This window comes from Salmo salar, chromosome 11, assembly GCF_965601325.2.
Source record: "Salmo salar chromosome 11, fSalSal1, whole genome shotgun sequence".
NCBI lineage: Eukaryota > Metazoa > Chordata > Actinopteri > Salmoniformes > Salmonidae > Salmo > Salmo salar.
The window spans coordinates 84160299-84185635 of NC_138301.1; the positions used below are offsets into that span (position 1 = coordinate 84160299).

Sequence of the window (25337 nt, forward strand, 5' to 3'; positions counted from 1 at the left end):
AAACCAAGTCTAGATTTAGCTTTAGACTGCAGCTTTGATATGTGCTGAGAGAAGGACAGTGTACCATCTAGCTATACTCCCATGTACTTGTATGAGGTTCTTTGGGCAGGATGGTGGTTTTATGTGGCACTATAATGACTGAAAGAACCCTCTGAGCTCTTTAATGGTTATTTACAGTTCACAAAAGGGTTCGTAGCTCTTTAAGTGATAATTAAGATGTAGGGTAGGTGGCTCATTCAAATATTTTGGGACATGGTTTGCCCATAGCTCTTTTTGTGCAACCATGAGTGAGAGTGTCATTCCTGTTTATCCAATGTGTTGTGTTAAGCCATTGCACATTATATATGGCTGTAGCAAGTTATGGTGTCTTGTTAAAGATTCCTCTATGGCCTTGTTTCAACTCAGAATGGCTGACTACATCAGTCAGTGATTCTCTTCCCAGGATCTCCCAGCTGTTCCAGAGGTTGTTCAATTAAATACATTTGATAGATCTGCAACATGCAACTTTTTGGGTGACCTTATCAAATAGAAATGTATGTAGATCTGTCATTTTCAATGAAAGCAAGTCTTAGAAGCAGTATTATTATATTATTATTATTATTATTATTATCGCGGGGCGATCCGGATGGAGGCGATGGAAAAACTCTAATAGTGATGGATCCAGTATGTCCCCCATCGGCACCCAGCACCTCTCCTCCGGAACGTACCCCTCCCAGTCCACGAGGTACTGTAGGCCCCCCACCCGGCGTCTTGAGTCCAGAATGGTGCGTACTGTTTACGCCGGGGACCCCTCGATGTCTAGAGGGGGCGGAGGGACCTCCGGCACCTCACCTTCTTGAAGGGGACCAGCTACCACCGGCCTGAAGGGAGACACATGAAACGAGGGGTTAATACGATAATAAGAAGGGAGTTTTAATCTATAACACACCTCGTTTATTCTTCTCAGGACTTTGAAGGGCCCTACACGCCGCGGACCCAGCTTCCGGCAGGGCAAGTGGAGGGGCAGGTTTCGGGATGAGAGCCAAACCCTGTCTCCCGGTGCGAATATGGGGGCCTCACTGCGGTGGCGGTCAGCGCTCCTCTTCTGCCGTCTTCCAGCTTGCTTCAGGGATTCTTCGACAGCCCTCCAGGTGTCCTTGGAACGCTGCACCCAATCCTCCACCGCAGGAGCCTCGGTCTGACTCTGATGCCATGGTGCCAGGACCGGCTGGTAGCCTAACACACACTGGAAAGGCGATATGTTAGTGGATGAGTGGCTGAGTGAGTTTTTCACCGACTCAGCCCATGGTAAGTACCTCGACCACTCACCTGGCCGGTCCTGGCAGTACGACCGCAGAAACCTACCCACCTCCTGGTTCACTCTCTCCACCTGCCCATTGCTCTCGGGGTGATAACCGGAGGATGGGCGTTGCAGGCTCCATCTGCAACGCCCGCTCAATGTCCGCGTCCACCTCCCATACCACTGGTGCTACCAGCTTAGAAGCTGGAAGGATGGGAGTAGGATCGATGGGTCTATCCTCAGTGTCATAGAGACAGGACAGCGCGTCAGCCTTGGTGTTCATGGAGCCTGGTCTATATGAAATCCTGAACTGAAATCGGGTGAAAAACATGGCCCACCGTGCCTGACGTGGATTCAGTCTAAGGGCTGCCCGGATATACTCCAGGTTCCAGTGGTCAGTCCAGATGAGAAAAGGGTGTCTAGCCCCCTCAAGCCAATGTCTCCACACGGTCAGAGCCTTGACCACAGCTAACAACTCACGGTCCCCCACATCATAGTTCTGCTCCGCTGGACTGAGCTTCCTAGAGAAGAAAGCGCAGGGGCGGCGTTTCGGTGACGCACCCGAGCGCTGTGATAGAACGGCACCCACCCCAGCCTCCGATGCGTCCACCTCCACTATGAACGGCAAAGAGGGGTCCGGGTGCGCCAAAACGGGCGCAACTGGTTGAAGGCTCTGTCCACCTCTGTTGACCACCGTAAACGCACCGGTCCCCCCTTCAATAGTGAGGTAATGGGAGCCACCACCTGGCCAAAACCCCGGATAAACCTCCGGTAGTAATTGGCAAAACCCCAAAACCACTGCACTTCCTTCACCGTGGTTGGAGTTGGCCAATTACGCACGGCATTAACGCAGTCACACTCCATCACCATCCCTGAGGTGTAAATGCAATAACCCAGGAAGGAGACGGCTCTTTTGAAGAACTCACACTTCTCAGCCTTGATGTATAGATCATGCTCCAGCAGTCTACCAAGCACCTTGCACACTAGAGACACATGCTCAGCGCGTGTGGAGGAGTAAATCAAGATATCGTCGATATACACAATCACTCCCTGCCTGAGAATCTCATCGACAAAAGATTGAAAGATGGCTGGAGCATTCTTCAACCCATACGGCATGACGAGGTACTCATAGTGGCCCAATGAGGTACTAAATGCGGTTTTCCACTCGTCTCCCTTCTGAATACGCACCAGATTATTCGCGCTCCTGTGATCCAGTTTCGTGAAAAAAAGCGCTCCGTGAAATGATTCCACCGCCGTAGCAATGAGAGTTAGCGAGTAACTGAACCCCACTGTAATGGAATTGAGACCTCTATAATCAATGCACGGACGCAAACCTCCCCCCTTTTTCTTCACGAAAAGAAACTCGAGGAGACGGGTGAAATGGAGGGCCGAATGTACCCCTGCCCCAGAGATTTCGTGACATATGTCTCCATAGCCAACGTCTCCTCCTGGGACAATGGGTACACGTGACTCTTGGGAAGCGCAGCGTTACCTTGGAGATCTATCGCACAATCTCCCTGTCGATGAGGTGGTAATTTAGTCGTCATACTCAGGGGGAATGCGCACAGTGGAAACCTGGTCTGGACTCTCCACCGAAGTGGCACCGATGGAAACACCCAAACACCTACCTGAACACTCCTCTGACCATCCCTGGAGAATCCCCTGTTTCCACAAAATCTTGGGATTGTGACTGGCTAGCCAGGGCACCCCCAGCACCACTGAAAACGCAGGTGAATCGATAAGAAAGAAACTAATTCGTTCCTTATGATTCCCCTGTGTTACCATGTCCAGTGGCACCGTGGCCTCCCTGACCATCCCTGACCCTAATGGTCGGCTATCTAAGGAGTGCACGGGGAAAGGGGAATCTAACGGTACCAGCGGAATTCCCAACTTAAGGGCGAGTCCGCTATCCATAAAGTTCCCTGCTGCGCCTGAATCGACTAGCGCATTATGCTGGTAAAAGGAAGCAAAATCAGGAAATAAAATTAAGACAAACATGTGACCAACAGAGGATTCTGGGTGAGTGTGGTGCTGACTCACCTGGGATGAACGAGGAGTGTTCTGCCTGCCTTCTCGACTCCCAGAGGGACCCCCCCCAGCACCGGTCGGCCGTGTGTCCTCGTCGACCACAATTGGTGCAGGAGGGGCACCCTCCTTCGGTTCCCCTTGACACGGTTCCCCCTAGCTCCATAGGAATGGGCGCAGGCAGGCTAGGAGATGGAACTGACAGGACCCTTTCTGAACGCCCGCGGGCAGCCAGCAGATTGTCCAATCGTATAGACATGTCGATGAGTTCATCCAGGGAGAGTGTAGTATCCCGACACGCTAGCTCCCTGCGGACGTCCTCCCGGAGGCTACACCTGTAGTGGTCCATTAGGGCCCTGTCGTTCCACCCAGCCCCAGCAGCCAAGGTCCGGAACTCTAGGGCAAAGTCTTGCGCGCTCCTCATCTCCTGTCTGAGGTGAAACAGTCGTTCACCCGCCGCTCGTCCTTCTGGGGGTGATCGAATACGGCCCTGAAACGGCGGGTGAACTCAGGGTAGTTATTCCTCAATGAGTCTGGTCCATTCCAAACAGCGTTGGCCCACTCCGATGCTCGACCCGTCAGGCAGGAGATGAGGAGGCTCACACTCTCCTCCCCCAAGGGAGTCGGCCTCACGGTCGCCAGGTATAACTCTAGTTGTAATAGAAATCCCTGGCACCCTGCCGCTACTCCATCGTACTCCCTCGGAGGCTTAAGACGCAGTGCCCCAGATCCAGATGGGGAAGGGAGTGGAGGAGGTGGACTCGTTGGGTGAGCCGGAGGTGAAGGGAGGAGACCCCTCCTCTCCCATCGATCCATCCTCTCCATCATCTGGTACATGGCTGACCCAATCTGATGAAGGACGGTGGTGTGATGGAGGACCCGTTCTTCCATCGATGGTAGAGGAGTGGTGGCTGCTTCTGCTGACTCCATGTCAGTGGTATGGGCTTCTGTAACGCTTGGACATCGTGGGTGTGGAGTCAGGCGCAGGAGGCAGGAAAATGTTTGGTACAATATATATTTAATAAGTACCACAAAAGAGAAAAATGCCCAAACACAACAGGGAGTAACAAACCCAAAGTCCAACAACACGATTCACTACACGAACACAGTGAAAACACGTGTCGTGTCTTTGGGGTACCATTAAACGGAAGATATGTTTATCAATTAGCTCCCTGTAATTATTATCGCGATTAAACTGATTAATCGTTTAATTGTAATTAACTAGGAGATCGGGGCACCAAGGAGAATATTCAGATTACAAAGCTATAATTTTCCTAATATAACTTTCCTGTACTATAATATTATATTCTATTATAGTATAGGCCGATTATCTTCTGGTTTAAATGGTGTATTTTACCTCTAGTCCAGTCTCATTCCAAACGTCGTAAATTGTTGTATCTGCACGAACCCAGTCTTTACTAAAATCATACATACATCAATTGTCTTAAAATCATTTATTTACTACACTAAGTAATTAACAGAAAAACATACAAACAGTAATTATCGTCACAAAGGATTGGTAGAGGAATGTGCCCTTGTGGGCTAAACAGGCAGGTCGGCCTGTTGAACAATGGGTCATAAACGGTCAGCTGAGAAGTTGCATCGAGTTCATTAACCTCTATGGGACCGGCGGGACGAATTCGTCCCACCTACGTAACAGCCACTGCCAGCCTGTGGCGCGATTTTCAAAATCTTCAAAATCCTATTACTTCAATTTCTCAAACATATGACTATTTTACAGCCATTTAAAGATAAGACTCTCGTTAATCTAACCACACTGTCCGATTTCAAAAAGGCTTTACAACGAAAGCAAAACATTAGATTATGTCAGCAGAGTACCAAGCCAGAAATAATCAGACACCCATTTTTCAAGCCAGCATATAATGTCACCAAAACCCAGAAGACAGCTAAATGCAGCACTCACCTTTGATGATCTTCATCAGATGACAACCCTAGGACATTATGTTATACAATACATGCATGTTTTGTTCAATCAAGTTCATATTTATATCAAAAACCAGCTTTTTACATTAGCATGTGACGTTCAGAACTAGCATACCCCCCGCAAACTTACGGGGAATTCGCTAACATTTTACTAAATTACTCACGATAAACGTTCACAAAAAGCATAACAATTATTTTAAGAATTATAGATACAGACCTCCTCTATGCACTCGATATGTCCGATTTTAAAATAGCTTTTTGGTGAAAGCACATTTTGCAATATTCTAAGTACATAGCCCAGGCATCACGGGCTCGCTATTTAGACACCCGGCAAGTTTAGCACTCACCATAATCATATTTACTATTATAAAAATGTCATTACCTTTTGTTGTCTTCGTCAGAATGCACACCCAGGACGTCTACTTCAATAACAAATGTTGGTTTGGTCCAAAATAATCCATCGTTATATCCGAATAGCGGCGTTTTGTTCGTGCGTTCCAGACACTATCCGAAATAGTAAAGAAGTGTCGCGCGCTTGGCGCAATTCCTGACAATAAAATTCAAAGTATTCCATTGCCGTACGTCGAAGCATGTCAACCGCTGTTTAAAATCAATTTTTACGTCATTTTTCTCGTAGAAAAGCGATAATATTCCGACAGGGAATCTCCTTTTCGGCAAACAGAGGAAAAAATCCCAAAGGCGGGGGCGGTCGGGGTCACGCGCATAAGCTAGTGTCTCTTGATGGGCCACTTGAGAAAGGCGATAATGTGTTTCAGCCTGGGGCTGGAATGACGACATTCTCTTTTTTCCCGGGCTCTGAGAGCCTATGGAAGACGTGGGAAGTGTCACGTTAGAGCAGAGATCCTTAGTAAATGATAGAGATGGCAAAGAAGTTCCAGAAATGGTCAGACAGGCCACTTCCTGTAAAGGAATCTCTCAGGTTTTGACCTGCCATTTGAGTTCTGTTATACTCACAGACACCATTCAAACAGTTTTAGAAAATTTAGGGTGTTTTCTATCCATATGTAATAAGTATATGCATATTCTAGTTACTGAGTAGGAGTGGTAACCAGATATAATCGGGTATGTTTTTTATCCAGCCGTGTCAATGCTGCCCCCTAGCCCTAACAGGTTAATATTAACAATTGACAATTGAAGGCTCACTCATTCGGGAACAATTGCAATCAATATATATTTACGCTCAGTGTGTCGTCGTGATCCTTGTTTGAGAGTTCTGTTCTGTAGGGGAGTTTTGTCCGCGTTCTCTCTCTCTCTCTCTCTCGGTTAGAATGGATCTTTCAGAGCGACATTCATTAATGTCGTCATAGAATGGTTGTTTCGTTGGTCTTCGCGTTCGATGATATAATTTACTTAGCTGCAGACTAATAATTAATATCAAAGACTTGTTCTTATTCTGTCGGTATCAATAGTCTAAAAGTTAACCACGTGGTATGGTTCACTTTCAGTAGAGGAATTGGAAGGTAAAACCTATTAGCCAACGGAGTGTAGGCCTGGTCTGGGGAAATGTAAATCAATGGGTGTTTTATAGTGCCCATCGAACAGGCTTGTCAAATGACGCCTGGTCCTGTATGGGTCCCTGGGGGCGTGCCCATGACTGAGCTAGACTTGGTTACAGAAATACAATTCTATTACCTTACATCAGTACATAGCATCTCAATGTCTTACAAAAGCTTTATCCTTATTAATACATTCTATACAACCATTATGATGCTATTATATAAACAGTTTTATGATAATATGGCTATATTGTCTCTTCTGAGTATCACAAAATTGTACCAAGCGGATCAGTTCGTAGCTGGATTCTTCACCAATCTTCCATACCTTCTCCAGCACACACAAAATGTCGCTTGGCTCTCCAATTCTATGAGTTGGAAGAATTTCCTGTGTCTCTCTATGGGCCATGTGGCCAGAGACTCTCCTGGAATTTTAGAGTTTTTACAACCCTTTACACACAGGGTGGATTGGGGGGGAGTCAACTGTCCTCCCTGTACCAAAAGAGGCCAACGTCATGACACACGTAACAAGCCCGCACACAGAACAGGTGGAGAGGCGGGCTTAAATAACACCACTAATTACCTAAATGAACACAGGTGCAACTAATAAAGACATAACTAACAGAAAAACGAAAAGGGGATCGATGGCCGCTAATAGGCCGGTGACGACGACCGCCGAGCGCCACCCGAACAGGGAGAGGAACCACCCTTGGCAGTAGTCGTGACACAGCCAGACACATCAAAGATACAGTCGACTTTCTGAACTGAGCTGCAGGACAGGAAGGAAACTGCTTAGGGGTGTCACCATGAGGCCATTGGTGATTTTAAAACAGCTACAGAGTTCAATGGCTGTGATGGGAGAACTGAGGGTGGATCAACATTGTAATGACTCCACAATAATGCCCTAAGTGACAAAGAATAAAAATATACTGAAAAAAAGTATTCCAAAACATGCAAAAAAAACATGGCAAGGGGATACATTTTTTGGCCTAAATGCAAAGCCTTATGTTTGGGGCAAATCCAACACAACACATCACGGAGTAACTGCCTCCATATTTTCAAGCATGGTGGTGGCTGCGTTATGGTATGGGTATGCTTGACATCAGCAAAGACTGGGGAGTTTTTCAGAATGAAAAGAAACTAGAGGAATAATACAGGTGTGAAACTTACCAAAGAATCGCTGCCAAGGGTGTTTCTAAGAAGTATCGACTCAGGGGGGGAATACATACAGTATCTACTCAACCTTAGGAAAGGTTTCTTTATAGCACCGGACAGGTTCCATTTAGAACCTCATGAGCATGGTTCTTTATTGAACCTTCAAAAAAGAGTTCTATATAGCACCGAAAAGGGTTCCACTGTGGTCACACGCCAAAGAACCCCTATCTGGTACTAAATAGAACCCTTCTTTTGGGGTGTGCAACAGGTCTGCAATCAAGCAGTTTGGGTCAGGGACGTGTGTGCGTGTGTAATGTTTGGAGTGGAGAAGGTGGGGGTTATGGTCCTAAGCTCTGACATCCATATGAACAGCTTTTACTCTGTAATCCTCCCATTTCCAGCTCTACCCTGTGTCCTCTGTCTGTTCTTTCATCCTTTCATACACACTAAAAACAAATGGTTCTATATAGTGCCAAATAAGCGTTCTAACCATAGCGGAACCCTTTTTGGCGCTATATAGAACCCTTCCTAAGGTTCTATAAAAAATCTTTCATAATCTCAAAGGTTCTTTGTAGAACTACACTGTTTTTTTTATTATTCTGGTTTAATAGCCATATTATACTGTTAAAGTTCCATAGATTCTATTATTTTGTTTAGTAGCAAGTTGAGTCAGGTATGCTAGCTCTGGAACAGTTGGAGGTCCCTAAAGAGAGAATTTGAAAAGTACTTACTTAGATAACTGCTCTCAATTGACACAAGACACCATTACAGACTATAATCATATAAAGTGTATCATGTAATAGCATAACTCAACAGATTAGATAAACTGGAATGGCACTCTCACTCAAAGTTGCACAAAAAGAGCTGAGCACAAACCACATCCCAAAAATATTCTCCTCTACATTTTAATGATCACTGAAAGAGGAAAAAACACTTTTATGAACTGCAAAGAAACATTGATGGTCTATTTACGTGTGCATGTGTGTGTGTGTTTTGGTGGGTGTGTGCATTTGTGTGTGTGTGTGTGTGTGTGTGTGCGTGCGTGCCTCCCTGCCTGTTTGTGTATTTGCATGCCTGCCTGCTTGTGTATGTTTGTGTCTGTGTGTGTGTGTGTGTGTGTGTGTGTGTGTGTGTGTGTGTGTGTGTGTGTGTGTGTGTGTGTGTGTGTGTGTGTGTGTGTGTGTGTGTGTGTGTGTGTATGTTGGTGTTTGTGTGCATGTGTGTGTTTAAAGGAGACAAGTATTCCCATTTTCTCATCTAGTTGTGTATTCATGTATGTATGTTGGTCCTAAGTGATTCTGATTCTCTGCATGTTTCTTTGCACAAAGTATGCAGGTGGTCATGCGTGCAGTGTGTGAGTTGCCCCTGGTGTAGTTGGAAGAATAAAAGCCTTGAATCTGCATCCCATACCCCTCTATTTTGATGGACCCACGGAAAACACAGTACAAACACAATAAAGGGTAATAGCGGTGCCTGGAAGTCATTTAAAACCATTCTCACTGAGCTATTAATTTTACAGTGACCACAAACAGTTACACAGAGGGGCCTTCAATTCCTTTAAACCTATTCACATTCAGCTCCTACTTTCACTGCAACAGCGAACAACACAAATAACTCACTTACACCACCACAGCCAGCCTGTCAACTTATTCACATTCAGATCATGTGTAGGCCTATGTTTTTTATATCTTTATTTCTCCAGTGTGGGCTTAAGGAAAGTGTAGCTAGTGGGTTGTGTTTGTGTGTGTGTAGCTAGTGGGCTCACACAGAGTTTGTTTACTACTAGAGGATGATGTCTCATGGACTATTGAGCTGATGCAAGATATCTAAGGAAAAGGCAGGCGGATTAAAAAACCAATGTAAGAATTCCGAAAATTCGCCCCAAATACATGCCAACATAATGTAGAAACTCATAAAATCAATCTTAAATACACATCTAGAATATGCTTCAGAATGAAATGGAATAGTAATGTAGTAACCAACACTCCAAGGTTTAAACCATTCCCCTCAATTAAGAGGCAAAAACTAACCACACCTGTTTAGGTTTGAGATAAAGCTATCAGGTATGTGTGATCTGGGGTGTAAATTGTACACTGGACAACACTATAAACGCAACATGTAAAGTGTTGGTCTCATGCTTCATGAGCTGAAATAAAAGATCCCAGAAATGTTCCATATGCACAAAAAGCATATTTCTCTCAAATTTTGTGCACAAATGTGTTTACCGCCCTGTTAGTGAGCATTTCTCCTTTTCCAAGATAATCCATCCACCTGAAAGGTGTGGCATAACAAGAAGCTGATTAAACAGCATGATCATTACACAGGTGCACCTTGTGCAGGGGACAATAAAAGTCCACTCTAAAGTGTGCAGTTTCATCACACAACACAATGACACAGATGTCTAAAGTTTTGAGGGAGCATGCAATAGCCAGAGAATTTAATGTTAATTTCTCTACCATAAGCTGCCGCCAACGTTGTTTTACAGAATTTGGCAATATGTCGAACCGGCCTCACAACCACAGACTATGTGTAACCACGCCAGACGATAACCTCCACATGCGGCTTGCTCACCCAAGGGATTGTCTGAGACCAGCCCCCAGACAGCTGATGAAACTGTGGGTTTGCACAACCGAAGAATTTCTGTACAAACTGTCAGAAACCATCTCAGGGAAGCTCATCTGCGTGCTTGTCGGACCAGGGTCTTGACCAGACTGCAGTTTGGCGTGGTAACCAACTTCAGTGGGAAAATGCTCACCTTCGATGGCCACTGGCATGCTGAAGAAGTGTGCTCTTCACGGATGAATCCCAATTTCATCTGTACCGGGTAGATGGCAGCATGCATGGCGACGTGTGGGTGAGCAGTTTACTGATGTCAATGTTGTGAACAGATTGCCACATGGTGGCGGTGGGGTTATGGTATGGGCAGACATAAGCTACAGACAACAAACACAAATACATTTCATCGATGGCAATTAGAACGCATAGAGATACCGTGATGAGATCCTGAGGCCCATTGTCATGCCATTCATCCACCACCATCACCTCATGTTTAAGCATGATAATGCAGGGCCCCATGTTGCAAGGATCTGTACACATATATCCAGTATAGCTAGGCTGTCTAAACAGTGACATGATCAGTCCAACAGCCTGGCGGAATTTAATTTGAATTTGTGGAATTGTTGGGGATAATATTGAATTGGGAATTGAATTATTGGAATTTACTTAACATTGGAATTGAATTGAATTGAATCTGAATTCACAGACTAACCTGGAATTTGTATGTAATTAAATCAAATTTACAGGGAGAGGGAATTGAATTGGAATTTATATTGTTGTGCAACAAAAGTTTTCCCTAATGTCTTTTTTCTGGTCTTTGACTTGTGTCTTTGTCTCCGCTATGCTCTCCTTCTAGCTCTATCTCTCCCTCCATCCCTCTCTCCCTCCTACCTATTGAGCCCCGTCCCAGTAAATGATATACGCAGGACTGAATGTGTGCTAAGCCAATCTTCCTTGAGATTGGATTAGCGAGCAGTAAGCTAAAACTCAACTCACCTCTCCGCATACACACACACACACACACACACACACACACACACACACACACACACACACACACACACACACACACACAGTTATCTCAAACAAACCAAACACACTGTCCCATGACACATTTTTTTCACCCAACGTTTTTAATCAGAAGTAACACACACGCGCACACACACACACACACACACACACACACACACACACACACACACACACACACACACACACACACACACACACACACACACACACACACACACACACACACACACACACACACACACACACACACACACACACACACACACACACACACACACACACACACAATCCCTTCCTGCTCACATAGACTTTAAACTCTGCCACTTCTCACAGCCAGCCTAAATCTCAGTTCATCAGTTTGAATCCTCTCTGCCAGGTCCAACCAATAAAATCCAAAAATATGCTTTTACGTGTAAATCCCTTCCTGTTTTGGGAAAATATTTACCCCTTGGCATTTTTCCTATTTTGTTGCCTTACAACCTGCAATTAAAATTGATTTTTGGGGGGGGTTGTATCATTTGATTCATACAACATGTCTACCACTTTGAAGATGCTAAATATTCTTTATTGTGAAACAACCCCCCCCCAAAAGTAGAGCCACCTTTTGCAGAAATACAGCAGCAAGTCTCTTGGGGTATGTCTCTATACAGTGGGGGGAGGGGAGTATTTGATGCCCTGCTGATTTTGTACATTGCCCCTGATAAAGAAAGGATCAGTCTATACTTTTAATGATAGGTTTATTTGAACAGTGAGAGACAGAATAACAACAAAAATATCCAGAAAAACGCATGTCAAAAATGTTATAAATTGACTTGCATTTTAATGAGGGAAATAAGTATTTGACCCCCTCAATCAGAAAGATTTCTGTCTCCCAGGTGTCTTTTATACAGGTAACGAGCTGAGATTAGGAGCACACTCTTAAAGGGAGTGCTCCTAACCGCAGCTTGTTACCTGTAAAAAAGACACCTGTCCACAGAAGCAATCAATCAATCAGATTCCAAACTCTCCACCATGGCCAAGACCAAAGAGCTCTCCAAGGATGTCAGGGACAAGATTGTAGACCTATACAAGGCTGGAATGGGCTACAAGACCATCGCCAAACAGCTTGGTGAGAAGGTGACAACATTTGGTGTGATTATTCGCAAATGGAAGAAACAAAAAAGAACTGTCAATATCCCTCGGCCTGGGGCGCCATGCAAGATCTCACCTCGTGGAGTTGCAATGATCATGAGAACGGTGAAGAATCAGCCCAGAACTAAACGGGAGGATCTTGTCAATGATCTCAAGGCAGCTGAGACCATAGTCACCAAGAAAACAATTGGTAACACACTACGCCGTGAAGGACTGAAATCCTGCAGCGCCCGCAAGGTCCCCCTGCTCAAGAATACATATACATGCCCGTCTGACGTTTGGCAGTGACCATCTGAATGACTCAGAGGACAACTGGTGAAAGTGTTGTGGTCAGATGAGACAAAATTGAGCTCTTTGGCATCAACTCAACTCGCCATGTTTGGAGGAGGAGGAATGCTGCCTATGACCCCAAGAACACCATCTCCAACGTCAAACATGGAGGTGGAAACATTATGCTTTGGGGGTGTTTTTCTGCTCAGGAGACAGGACAACTTCACTGCATCAAAGGGACTATGGACGGGGCCATGTACCGTCAAATCTTGGGTGAGAACATCCTTTCCTCAGCCAGGGCATTGAAAATGGGTCGTGGATGGGTATTCCAGCATGACAATGACCCAAAACACACGGCCAAGGCAACAAAGTAGGGGCTCAAGAAGAAGCACATTAAGGTCCTGGAGTGGCCTAGCCAGTCTCCAGACCTTAATTTCATAGAAAATCTGTGGAGGGAGCTGAAGGTTCGAGTTGCCAAACGTCAGCCTCGAAACCTTAATGATTTGGAGAAGATCTGCAAAGAGGAGTGGGACAAAATCCCTCCTGAGATGTGTGCAAACCCGGTGGCCAACTACAAGAAACGTCTGACCTCTGTGATTGCCAACAAGGGTTTTGCCACCAAGTACTAAGTCATGTTTTGCAGAGGGGTCAAATACTTATTTCCCTCATTAAAATGCAAATTATTTTATAACATTTTTGACATGGGTTTTTCTGGATTTTTTTGTGTTGTTATTCTGTCTCTCACTGTTCAAATAAACCTACCATTCAAATTATAGACTGATCATTTCTTTGTAAGTGGGCAAACATACAAAATCAGCAGGGGATCAAATACTTTTTCCCCCCACTGTAAGCTTGGCACATCTAGCCACTGGGATTTTTGTCCATTCTTCAAGACAAAACTGCTCCAGCTCCTTCAAGTTGGATGGGTTCCGCTTGTGTACAGCAATCTTTAAGTCATACCACAGATTCTCAATTAGACTGAGGTCTGGGCGTTGACTAGGCCATTCCAAAACATTGAAATGTTTCCCCTTAAATCACTCAAGTGTTGCTTTAGCAGTATGCTTAGGGTCATTGTCCTGCTGGAAGGTTTTGGAGCTAGATTAGGTCTAGGCAAACACAGAGCAAACAAATTGAGTCACACCCTGTATGTGTGCATGTGCATGTGTGTGTGCGTGTGTGAGAATGAATGAGTGAATGAATGAATTACATTTTATTTTTGTGTCAAATCGCCAGTTGGCAACCCATCCATTGCGTTATTAATTGGCACATAAACAAACATTACAATGATTCCCAATGATAATTCTCCCGGTGTTCTGCAGACAGAACTAGACCTAACCTAGAACCTAACCTAACCTTATGTGTACCTTTGTAGTGAGTCATATGTTGATGATGTAACAAATATTTGCTGGTCTATGGTGTGTAATGAGGAGCAACCAGACGCTGCACTTGACACATTTATGAAATTGCTTATTCCAGTTACTAATTAGCATGCAGCCATTAAGAAAATGACTGTAAAAACTGTTAAGTCCCAGTGGATTGATGAGGAATTGAAAAATTGTATGGTTGAGAGGGATGAGCCAAAAGATATTGCAAATAAGTCTGGCAGCCCAACTGATTGGCAAACGTACTGCAAATTAAGAAATCATGTGACTAAACTAAATAAAAATAAACTATACTATGAAACAAAGATAAATTATATTAATAAGAAGGATAGTAAAATGCTTTGGGGCACCTTAAATGCCCCAAAGCTTCATTGTATCTGTCACCGGCTCCTCTCCTTGTTCGGCGGCGTTCGGCGATCGACGTCACCAGCTTTCTAGCCATCGCCGCTCCATTTTTCATATATCCATTTGTCTTGTCTTGTTTCCATACACACCTGGTTTTCATTTCCCCAATTAAGCTACTTGTATTTAACCCTCTGTTTCCCATCATGTTTTGTGTGTAATTGTTTCATGTTATGTGGTGTTAGTTTACGCGCTTTACTTTTATGTTCCGTTTTTGGAGCGCGTTTGATTTATGTAGTGCTCTCGTTTTTGGAACTATAATAAAAGTGCGCTTGTTCATTATACTCTGCTCTCCTGCACATGACTTCGCTTCCAATACACCTTTTGACAGAATCAGATGTCTCATTCATCACAAAGCCCACTGATATTGCCAACTACTTTAATTACTTTTTCCATTGGCAAGATAATCAAACATAGGGATGACATGCCATCAACAAAAGCTGACTCTACACAGTCAAGTATATCGGACAAAATTATGAAAGACAAGAATTGTACTTTTGAATTCCGTAAAGTCAGTGTGGAAGAGGTGAACAAATTATTGTTGTCTATCAACAATGACAAACTACCAGGGACTGACAATCTGGATGGAAAATTACTGAGGGTAATAGCAGACAATATTGCCACTCCTACTTGCCATATCTTCAATTTAAGCCTACTAGAAAGTGTGTGCCCTTAGGCCTGAGGAAAGCTAAAGTAGTTCCGCTACCCAAGAATAGTAAAGCCCCCTTTACTGGCTCAAATTGACCAGATAAAATGCTATTTCACAGTAAACAAATTGACAACAGACTTTCAGCACACTTATAGGGAAGGACACTCAACAAGCACAGTGCTTACACAAATGACTGGTGATTGGCTAAGAGAAATGTATGATAAAATTATTGTGGGGGCTGTCTTGTTAGACTTCAGTGCAGTTTTTGGCACTATCGATCATAGTCTGCTGCTGGAAAAAGGCATGTGTTATGGCTTTACACCCCCTGCTATAATGTGAATAAAGAGTTACTTGTCTAACAGAACACAGAGGGTGTTCTTGAATGGAAGCCTTTGAAACATAACCCAGGTAGAATCAGGTATTCCCCAGGGTAGCTGTTTCGGCCTCTTGCTTTTTCAATTTTTTACTAATGACATGCCACTGACTTTGAGTAAAGCCAAAGTGTCTATGGATGCGGATGTCTCAACACTATACACATCAGCTTCTACAGCGACTGAAATGACTGCAACACTTAACAAAGAGTTGCAGTTAGTTTCGGGGTGGGTGGCAAGGAATAAGTTAGCCCTAAATATTTCTATAACTAAAAGCATTGTATTTGGGACAAAACATTCACTAAACCCTAAACCTCAACTAAATCTTGTAATAAATAATGTGGAAATTGAGCTAGTTGAGATGACTAAAATGCTTGAAGTAACCCTAGATTGTAAACTCTCATGGTCAAAACATATTGATACAATAGTAGCTAAGATAGGGAGAAGTATGCCCATAATAAAGCGCTGCTCTGCCTTAACAGCACTATCAACAAGGCAGATCCTACAGACCCTAGTTTTGTCGTACCTTGACTACTGTTCAGTCGTGTGGTCAGGTGCCACAAAAAAGGACTTAGGAAAATTGCAATTGGCTCAGAACAAGGCAACACAGCTGGCCCTTGGATGTACACAGAGAGCTAATATTAGTGATATGCATGTCAATCTCTCCTGGCTCAAAATGGAGGAGAGATTGACTTCATCACTACTTGTATTTATGAGAGGTCATGTTGAATGCACCGAGCTGTCTGTCTAAACTACTGGCACACAGCTCGGACACCCATGCATACCCTACAAGACATGCCACAAGAGGTCTCTTCACAGTCCCCAAGTCCAGAACAGACTATGGGAGGCACACAGTACTACATAGAGCCATGACTACATGGAACTCTATTCCACATCAAGTAACTAATACAAGCAGTAAAATTAGATAAAAAAACAGAGAAAATAACACCTTATGGAACAGCGGGGACTGTGAAGCAACACAAACATAGGCACACACACACACACACGATAACATACGCGCTATACACACACATACACATGGATTTAGTACTGTAGATATGTGGTAGTGGTGGAGTAGGGACCTGAGGGTACTCAGTGTGTTCTGAATTCTGTGAATGTATTGCAAGGCAGCAGCTAATGGAGTTACATAATAAATACAAATACACATAGGAACTCACATGGTACTGGTTGGTACCTTTTAGGGTACATGTGCAGATAATCTAGTATAATGGTACATTGTTCTGTAGTTGCCATGGCATCCTAGTAGCAGCCTAAGTAGAGAGCTCCTGTAAATGTGTACATAGTTAATTATTTGCAAGTGTTTTTAATTGTGTTTTTTTATCAGCTGTTTTGTTTTGGATAACATGGAGTTATATTGGACATTTCTGGAGGTTTTGACCCACAAATTTGCAGATGGACTGACTGGTCAACTAGCTAGCCAAGCCAAAAAGAGTAAGCATTTATAAAAACTGAACTTCACGTGAAAATGCTCTGATCCTCCCTTAGACCATGTTGACACACTGTTTCTAGTGGTTGATGTTTTGCATTGCAAGAAGGCAAAAGTAGCCTAGTAGTAGCTTTGGGGAATATATGATGGTAGTGCGACGTCCTGACCCTAGTAAGATGTCATTTTCTATAGTAGAGTAGGTCAGGGCGTGACAGGGGGTGTTTTTCTATGTTTTCTATTTCTATGTTTGTGTTCTAGGTTTTCTATTTCTATGTTTTTTTGGGGGGGTTGATCTACAATTGGAGGCAGCTGGTCCTCGTTGCCTCTGATTGGAGATCATATTGAAGTAGGGATTTTTCTTCCTGGGTTTTTGTGGGTAGTTGGTTTCCGTTTTGTATGTGTTAACTGACGGAACTGTTGGTGGTCGTTTTGTTGTTTTTGTTAAGTGTTTCATTAATAAAGTAAATATGAGCACTCTACACGCCGCGTCTTGGTACCCTTTAGACGACCCACATTACAGGTAGTCTTTTTCATAACAAAAAAAACAGTCAGCTAGGCCTAAATAGAATAACAAAATGCAATCATTTGCTGTTAGTGAGAAGAGCGAAAATATATGTGTTATACCTTGCATTCAAAAATAATTAGCAATAGGCATCCCATAATCCATAGGCCTAATACATATATCATAACCTTTGCAGAATAAATTCCTCACATTTTCGGGCCATGATGAGTTCACATTCCCGAAGTAGCCATACAACAAATGTCCATGCGCATCTCATTTAATTGGGCCTATTGGATAGGTTAGTAAAATGTAAAAAATGTTTGCTCTGTGCATTCCGAAAGGGAGCGTGGTTTATAACCCGTTGATAACATATAGTAGAATTTAACAGATGAACAGACAGTTTATATTTTGCATTGATTTGTGTAGGCTACCATTGTAAGTAGACCTTTACTGTAGTTTTCAGTTTTAGAATTCTTGGGCAATGCAGCATATTTAGGTTTGGGAAAAAAGAAGGCCTAAATGAAAAACATTATTGAATTAAAACGATCTGTTTAGAGGTCCACAACAACTTGCAAATGTTTTTGTCTTTCAGAAACTGTCAGATACAGCAATTGTCACTGCTAAAGAAAACATTCTGCCAACACCTCCAAGATATTTGATCAAGTTCACCATTTGTATTTCCTTTAGATACTGTCTTGGCCTAATTACAATACTTCCAAAGTATACAGCAAGTAATATTGTCAACATAGAAGGTGAATGATGGGCACATATCAGGCGGAGTTATAATGCTCATTCACAGTTTTATGACAGGTATGATTTATAGCGGGAAACATGTGTATGTATGGCATGCGCCAATCTCAATATATTTAGTGTAACATTTCCACAATATTTATAAATGAGGCCCCTGAAGCTTGAGAGATGCAATAGAGGAATGCAGTGCTGAGGCAGAGGGCTCGTAGTGAGGACGACTAGCTACTACTCTGAACTGTGTGTGGTGAGCTTTCTGGGCATCAGCCAAGTGGGTGCCATACATTGTGAAGGAGGAAAATTCCAATAGCTACATGACTGAGGCTGGTTCCCAGAGTAGCATTCTACATGATCATCAAAGGACATGATCATGGACTACAGGAAAAGGAGGACCGAACACGCCCCCATTCACATTGACAGGGCTGTCGTGGAGCGGGTCGAGAGTTTCAAGTTCCTTGGTGTCCACATCACCAACAAACTATTATGGTCCAAACACTCCAATTAAAGTTGTGAAGGGGGCACAACAATGCCTTTTCCCCCTCAGGAGACTGAAAAGATTTGGCATCTGACCATAAGACTCCTCAAGTTGTTGGAAATATTTACTTTAAAAAAGTAGAAAAATGTATTCTTGCCAATCTCTACTTTGTTTACAGACCTGGTGGCGCAGCCGGTTAGTCAGGTAGCTAGTAACCAAGAGGTTGTGTGTTCAAATCCCAAGCTAGGTTGAGTTCCAAGTAATCAGCATACACTCCACTAACATCTGAATTTAGCTGTAAAATGACGGTAACTAGTTTTATATTTACCGTATTTTCACAGCAACTAGACAAAAACCTCCAGGGGACCATGACACATTGTTCTAAAAATGTCCCAGGAACAAACCTGGAACTCTCACACACACACACGGTGGCAGGTAGCCTAGCGTTTAAGAGCGTTTGAATCCCAGAGCGACTAGGTGAAAAATCTGCCATCGTGCCCTTGAGCAAGGCACTTAACCCTATTTGCTCTGGATAAAATCATCAGCTAAATGACGCAAATGTCAAATGTACCGAGACAGAACCTGCAGGGGACCACAACTATTTAAGTTGAATTAATGTAAATGATGACTTTCAAAGTAAAATATTCTAAATTACATTTGACTCCTAGGTTTTCACGTGCTCAAATGTTGTCACGTGTAATTTCATGTTATCACATGTTGAAATTTTGCATCCCGATGTTGTCATATGTATTTCACAGGAATTGTACATGAGATCATGCTCTCAGATTTGCTCACGTTGCCACATGTAGTTTTATGTTAACACATGTTACTTCACATGTTGTCACGTTATTACATTAACTACACGTTAAATCACATGAGATCACACAAGATCACGTGTTCACATGTGTTCACGTGAAATTCATGTGTTTTTTCCATAAGGGATCCGCTGTCTGTACCAGCATTGTGTTAGTTGGGTGGACTGAGCTTTGTCCTGAAAGTGTGTGTGTTTTATGGTTCTAGGCTAATTGGTCAGGTCAATGCTGTGTGTAGAAGGTCAGGGACAGCATGTACTCTCCTAAAGCAGTTACAACGCCATCAGCTAGGACATAGCCCTAGCATAATTACATTAAACCTTCTGCAGCACACAAGCGTGCGCACACACATACACATACACACACACACCGGGCACGCACGCACGGATACACACACACACGCGCACACACTCACACACACACACACACACACACACACACACACACACACACACACACACCACACACACACACACACACACACACACACACACACACACACACACACACACACACACACACACACACACACACACACACACACACACACACACACACACACACACACACACAGTAACCTTTTGCAGAGAAGTTAAAGACACACTCAGCAGTGACTTAGAAGGGACATTAAATCTTTGTTGGGACAGACAAAGTTATTCCTGATATCCTTCCTCAGTTCTCCTCCTGTTATGTACTAAATGTCTCTTTTCTGTTGTTCTGTGTGTGTCTGTCTGTACTGTCATGGGTTTATTCTTTATACGTGTGTTGTTACTGTATCATTTAACAATAGCATGATTTTGGTGCTTCATTTTCAGTAATTGAGCATTTGTAGAGGTTATAGACCTTGCATTTGCGTTCCAATCGTTGGCCTTTTTTTTGTGTTAGAGCTGAAAGCGTACTGTAATATCGGCACATCGAAGCAACACCGACAAACACAACAACAACGGTTTGTTTGTTTGTTCCATGCAGACATTCTGTGAGTGTGTACCCAGCTCCTCCCAGATCAAACACCGCTGGTCAGACTCAGACACAGTCAGAGAGACCCCCTCACCCACCAAGGTAAGAGCGCCCACACACCTTACCTCTCTCACACACACACCTATAACACAAACACACATGCAGGCTACTAGACCCACCCGATTACTCTCTTACACCTCAAACTTCTAATATTGTAACCCAACCTGCCCAACGTTAAAATTCTACACGCTGTAGCACCCCACTGTGAACCTGACACAAAACTATGTGTTAGAGTGCATTTTTTAACATGCAAGCAAATCTTAAAATAATGATGAATCATCTTATATTCAGTATTGCAGTTATATCAATTTTTTTATGTGGTGAAATGTGTTTGTGGAAAGATGAAAGTCCTCTAATGTAACTTGTGACTTGTCGTGTGACAAGTAGCCTAGCGGTTAGAAAGGCGAGCAAGCATGAATGTTGACAGTTTGAATCCCGGGTCTGACTGGAAAGATCAGGCGGGAAGTGAGCTGGCAACTTGGAGGGTTGCTGGTATCAAATCCTAGATGCCATCGCCTGCCGTTGTGCACTTCAGAAGGCACTTAACCCCCAAAAATAGCTGCTCCACTGATGCTCAATGTATGTGTCTTTCAGAGAAGCCAATGCTGACTTGGGTCTAATGTAAATCAAATGACATTTAATTGGTCACATACACATGGTTGGCACATGTTAATGCGAGTGTAGCGAAATGCTTGTGCTTCTAGTTCCGACAATGCAGTAATATCTAACAAGTAATCTAATAAATTCACATCAATTACCTTATACACACAAATGTGAGGGATGAATAAAAATATGTACATATAAATATATGGATGAGCGATGGCCGTGGGCATAGGCAAGATGCAGTAGATGGTATATAGCAGTATATACACATGAGATGAGTGATGTAGGATACGTAATCAATATTAAAGTGGCGTTATTTAAAGTGACAAATGATAGGCATAGGCAAGATGCAGTAGATGGTATAGAACAGTATATACATATGAGATGAGTGATGTAGGATATGTAAACATTATTAAAGTAGCTGTATTTTAGGTGACTAGTGATACACTTGAAGTCGGAAGTTTTCATACACTTAGGTTGGAGTCATTAAAACTAGTTGTTCAACCACTCCACAAATTTCTTGTTAACAAACTATAGTTTTGGCAAGTTGGTTAGGACATCTACTTTGTGCATGACACAAGTAATTTTTCCAACAATTGTTTACAGACAGATCATTTCACTTATAATTCACTGTATCACAATTACAGTGAGTCAGAAGTTTACATACACTAAGTTGACTGTACCTTTAAAGAGCTTGGAAAATTCCAGAAAAAGATTTCATGGCATTAGAAGTTTCTGATGGGCTAATTTACATCATTTGAGTCAATTGGAGGTGTACCTGTGGATGTATTTCAAGGCCTACCTTCAAACTCAGTGCCTCTTTGCTTGACATCATGGGAAAATCAAAATAAATCAGCCAAGACCTCAGAAAAAAATTGTAGACCTCCACAATTCTGGCTCATCCTTGGGAGCAATTTACAAATGCCTGAAGGTACCACGTTCATCTGTACAAACAATAGTACACAAGTATAAACACCATGGGACCATGCAGCCGTCATACCGCTCAGGAAGGAGACGCGTTCTGTCTCCTAGAGATGAACGTGCTTTGGTGCGAAAAGTGCAAATCAATCCCAGAACAACAGCAAAGGACCTTGTGAAGATGCTGGAGGAAACATGTACAACAGTCTATATATCTACAGTAAAACGAGTCCTATATCAACATAACCTGAAAGGCCGCTCAGAAAGGAAGAAGCCACTGCTCCAAAACCTCCATAAAAAAGCCAGACTACGGTTTGCAACTGCACATGGGGACAAAGATCGTACTTTTTGGAGTAATGTCCTCTGGTTTGACGAAACAAAAATAGAACTGCTTGGCCATAATGACCATCGTTATGTTTGGAGGAAAAAGGGGGATGCTTGCAAGCCGAGGGTGGCAGCATCGTGTTGTGGGGGTGCTTTGCTGCAGGAGTTGTGGCAAAATGGCATAAGGACAACAAAGTCAAGGTATTGGAGTGGCCATCACAAAGCCCTGACCTCAATCCTATAGAACATTTGTGGGCAGAACTGAAAAATTGTGTGCGAGCAAGGAGGCCTACAAACCTGACTCAGTTACACCAGCTCTGTCAGGAGTAATGGGCCAGAATTCACCCAACTTATTGTGGGAAGCTTGTGGAAGGCTACCCGTAATGTTTGACCCAAGTTAAACAATTTATAGGCAATGCTACCAAATACTAATTGAGTGTATGTAAACTTCTGACCCACTGGGAATGTGATGAAAGAAATAAAAGCTGAAATAAATCATTCTCTCTACTATTATTCTAACATTTCACATTCTTAAAATAAAGTGGTGATCCTAACTGACATGAGACAGGGAATATTTACTTGGATTAAATGTCTTTATTAAAGTGGCCAGAGATTTGAGTCTGTATGTTGACAGCAGCCTCTCTATGTTAGTGATGGCTGTTTAACAGTCTGATGGCCTTGAGATATAAGCTATTTTTCAGTCTCTCGGTCCCAGCTTTGATGCACCTGTACTGACCTCGCCTTCAGGATGATAGCAGGTTGAACCGGCAGTGGCTCGGGTTGTTGTTGTCCTTGATGTTCTTTTTGGCCTTCCTGTGACATCGGGTGCTGTAGGTGTCCTGGAGGGCAGGCAGTTTTCCCCCCAGTGATGCGTTGTGCAGACCGCACTACCCTCTGGAGAGCCTTGCAGTTGAAGGCGGTGCAGTTGCCGTACCAGGCGGTGATACAGCCCAACAGGATGCTCTCGATTGTGCATCTGTAAAAGTTTGTGAGTGTTTTAGGTGGACAAGCCAAATTTCTTCAGCCTTCTGAGGTTGAAGGAGTGCTGTTGCGCCTTCTTCACCATGCTGTCTGTGTGGTTGGACAATTTCAGTTTGTCCGTGATGTTTACGCCGAGGAACTTAAATCTTTCCACCTTCTCCACTACTGTCCCGTCGATGTGGATGGGGGGTTGCTCCCTCTGGTGTTTCCTGAAGTCCACGATCATCTCCTTTGTTTTGTTGACGTTGAGTTAGAGGTTACTTTCCTGACACCACACTCCGAGGGCCCTCACCTCCTCCCTGTATGCCGTCTCGTCGTTGTTGGTAATCAAGCCAGCCACTGTAGTGTCGTCTGCAAACTTGATGATTGAGTTGTGACCAAGTAGTCATGAGTGAACAGGGAGTACAGAAGAGGGCTGAGAACGCACCCTTGTCAGTCCCCAGATTTGAGGATCAGCGGGGTGGAGATGTTGTTTCCTACCTTCACCACCTGGGGGTTGGCCGGTCAGAAAGTCCAGGACCCAGTTGCACAGGGCGGGGTCGAGACCCAGGGTCTCGAGCTTAATGACGAGTTTGGAGGGTACTATGGTATTAAATGCTGAGCTGTAATCAATGAACAGCATTCTTACATAGTTATTCCTCTTGTCCAGATGGGATAGGGCAGTGAGCAGTGTGATGGCGATTGCATCACCCTTGGACCTATTGGGGCGGTATCGAATCGGAGTGGGTCTAGGGTATCAGGTAGGGTGGAAATGATATGCTCCTTGACTAGTCTCTCAAAGCACTTCATGATGACAGAAGTGAGTGCAACGGGGCAATAGTCATTTAGTTCAGTTACCTTAGCTTTCTTGGGAACAGGAACAATGGTGGCCATCTTGAAGCATGTGGGGACAACATACTGGGATAGGAATTGATTGAATATGTCCATAAACACACCAGCCAGCTGGTCTGTGCATGCTCTGAGGACGCGGCTAGGGATGTCATCTGTAGCTCTAAAGCCTATTCAAAATTGAGTCTAATGTATCTCTGAAGACTAGGCTGACTTGGGTCTAATGTAGCTCTAAAGCCTAGGCTAACTCGAGTCTAAAGTAGCTCTAAAGCCTAGGCCAACTCGAGTCTAATGTAGCTCTAAAGCCTAGGCTGACTTGGGTCTAATGTAGTTCTAAAGCTTAACTAGAGTCTTCAGGTCTCAGGCACGGTTAGTCATCAAATGATCATGGTTCACCCGAGTTCTTATTCCATGCATTGTCACAGATGGAGATTTGAAGTGTTCTCATTGAGAGGAGAGGGGATAGGATGACTTAAGCATTTTACTGTCAGTAGTTGTGGAGAACAGCACAGCACGGCTCAAGTGTTAATAAAATACAATTGGATTTGATTTGATTTGTGTTGTCACGATATGGCTGTGGCACTTTCTCTCTTTCTGGCTTTCACCCTCCCTGTCTCGGCCTGTCTATGCTTATTCTTTCTGTTTCTGCCTGTCTCTCTATTCCTTCATGTTTTATTCCCCCTTTCCCCCTCTCTCTTTCACCCTCCCTCTCTCTCCCCCGCTCACTTGCTCTCTCACTCTCTTTCTCCCCTCTTTCTCTCCCTCCACCTCCCCACCCCCCTCCCCTTTTCTCTCTCTCTCCCTTGAACCACCTCTCCCCATCTACCCTCTCTCTCTGAGGAGAGGATGATGAGAACTGAGGTGCTCATCTACAAGGAGGATTAGGGCTCCTTCACGACGACAGCCTCGCCTCGTCAGTGTCTCCATCACCATGGTGATCGCATTCAGGGGATTATCACATATTAAATGTCAC

At 43.7% G+C, this 25337-nt stretch overlaps 1 protein-coding gene across 2 annotated transcripts in view; it reads left to right on the forward strand.

The window, feature by feature from the left end:
* The window catches only part of LOC106562973 (fibrinogen C domain-containing protein 1), a 254379-nt gene that overhangs the window by 48671 nt on the left and 180371 nt on the right, over nt 1–25337 (forward strand). The window contains exon 2 of one of the 2 annotated variants that reach the window (XM_014128128.3): nt 20663–20752. The exons of the other annotated variant lie outside the window; for it this stretch is intronic. Within the exon in view, the coding sequence (XP_013983603.1) occupies nt 20663–20752 (90 nt within the window). The remainder of the gene's footprint in view (nt 1–20662; nt 20753–25337) is intronic. 2 annotated transcript variants of the gene reach the window in all.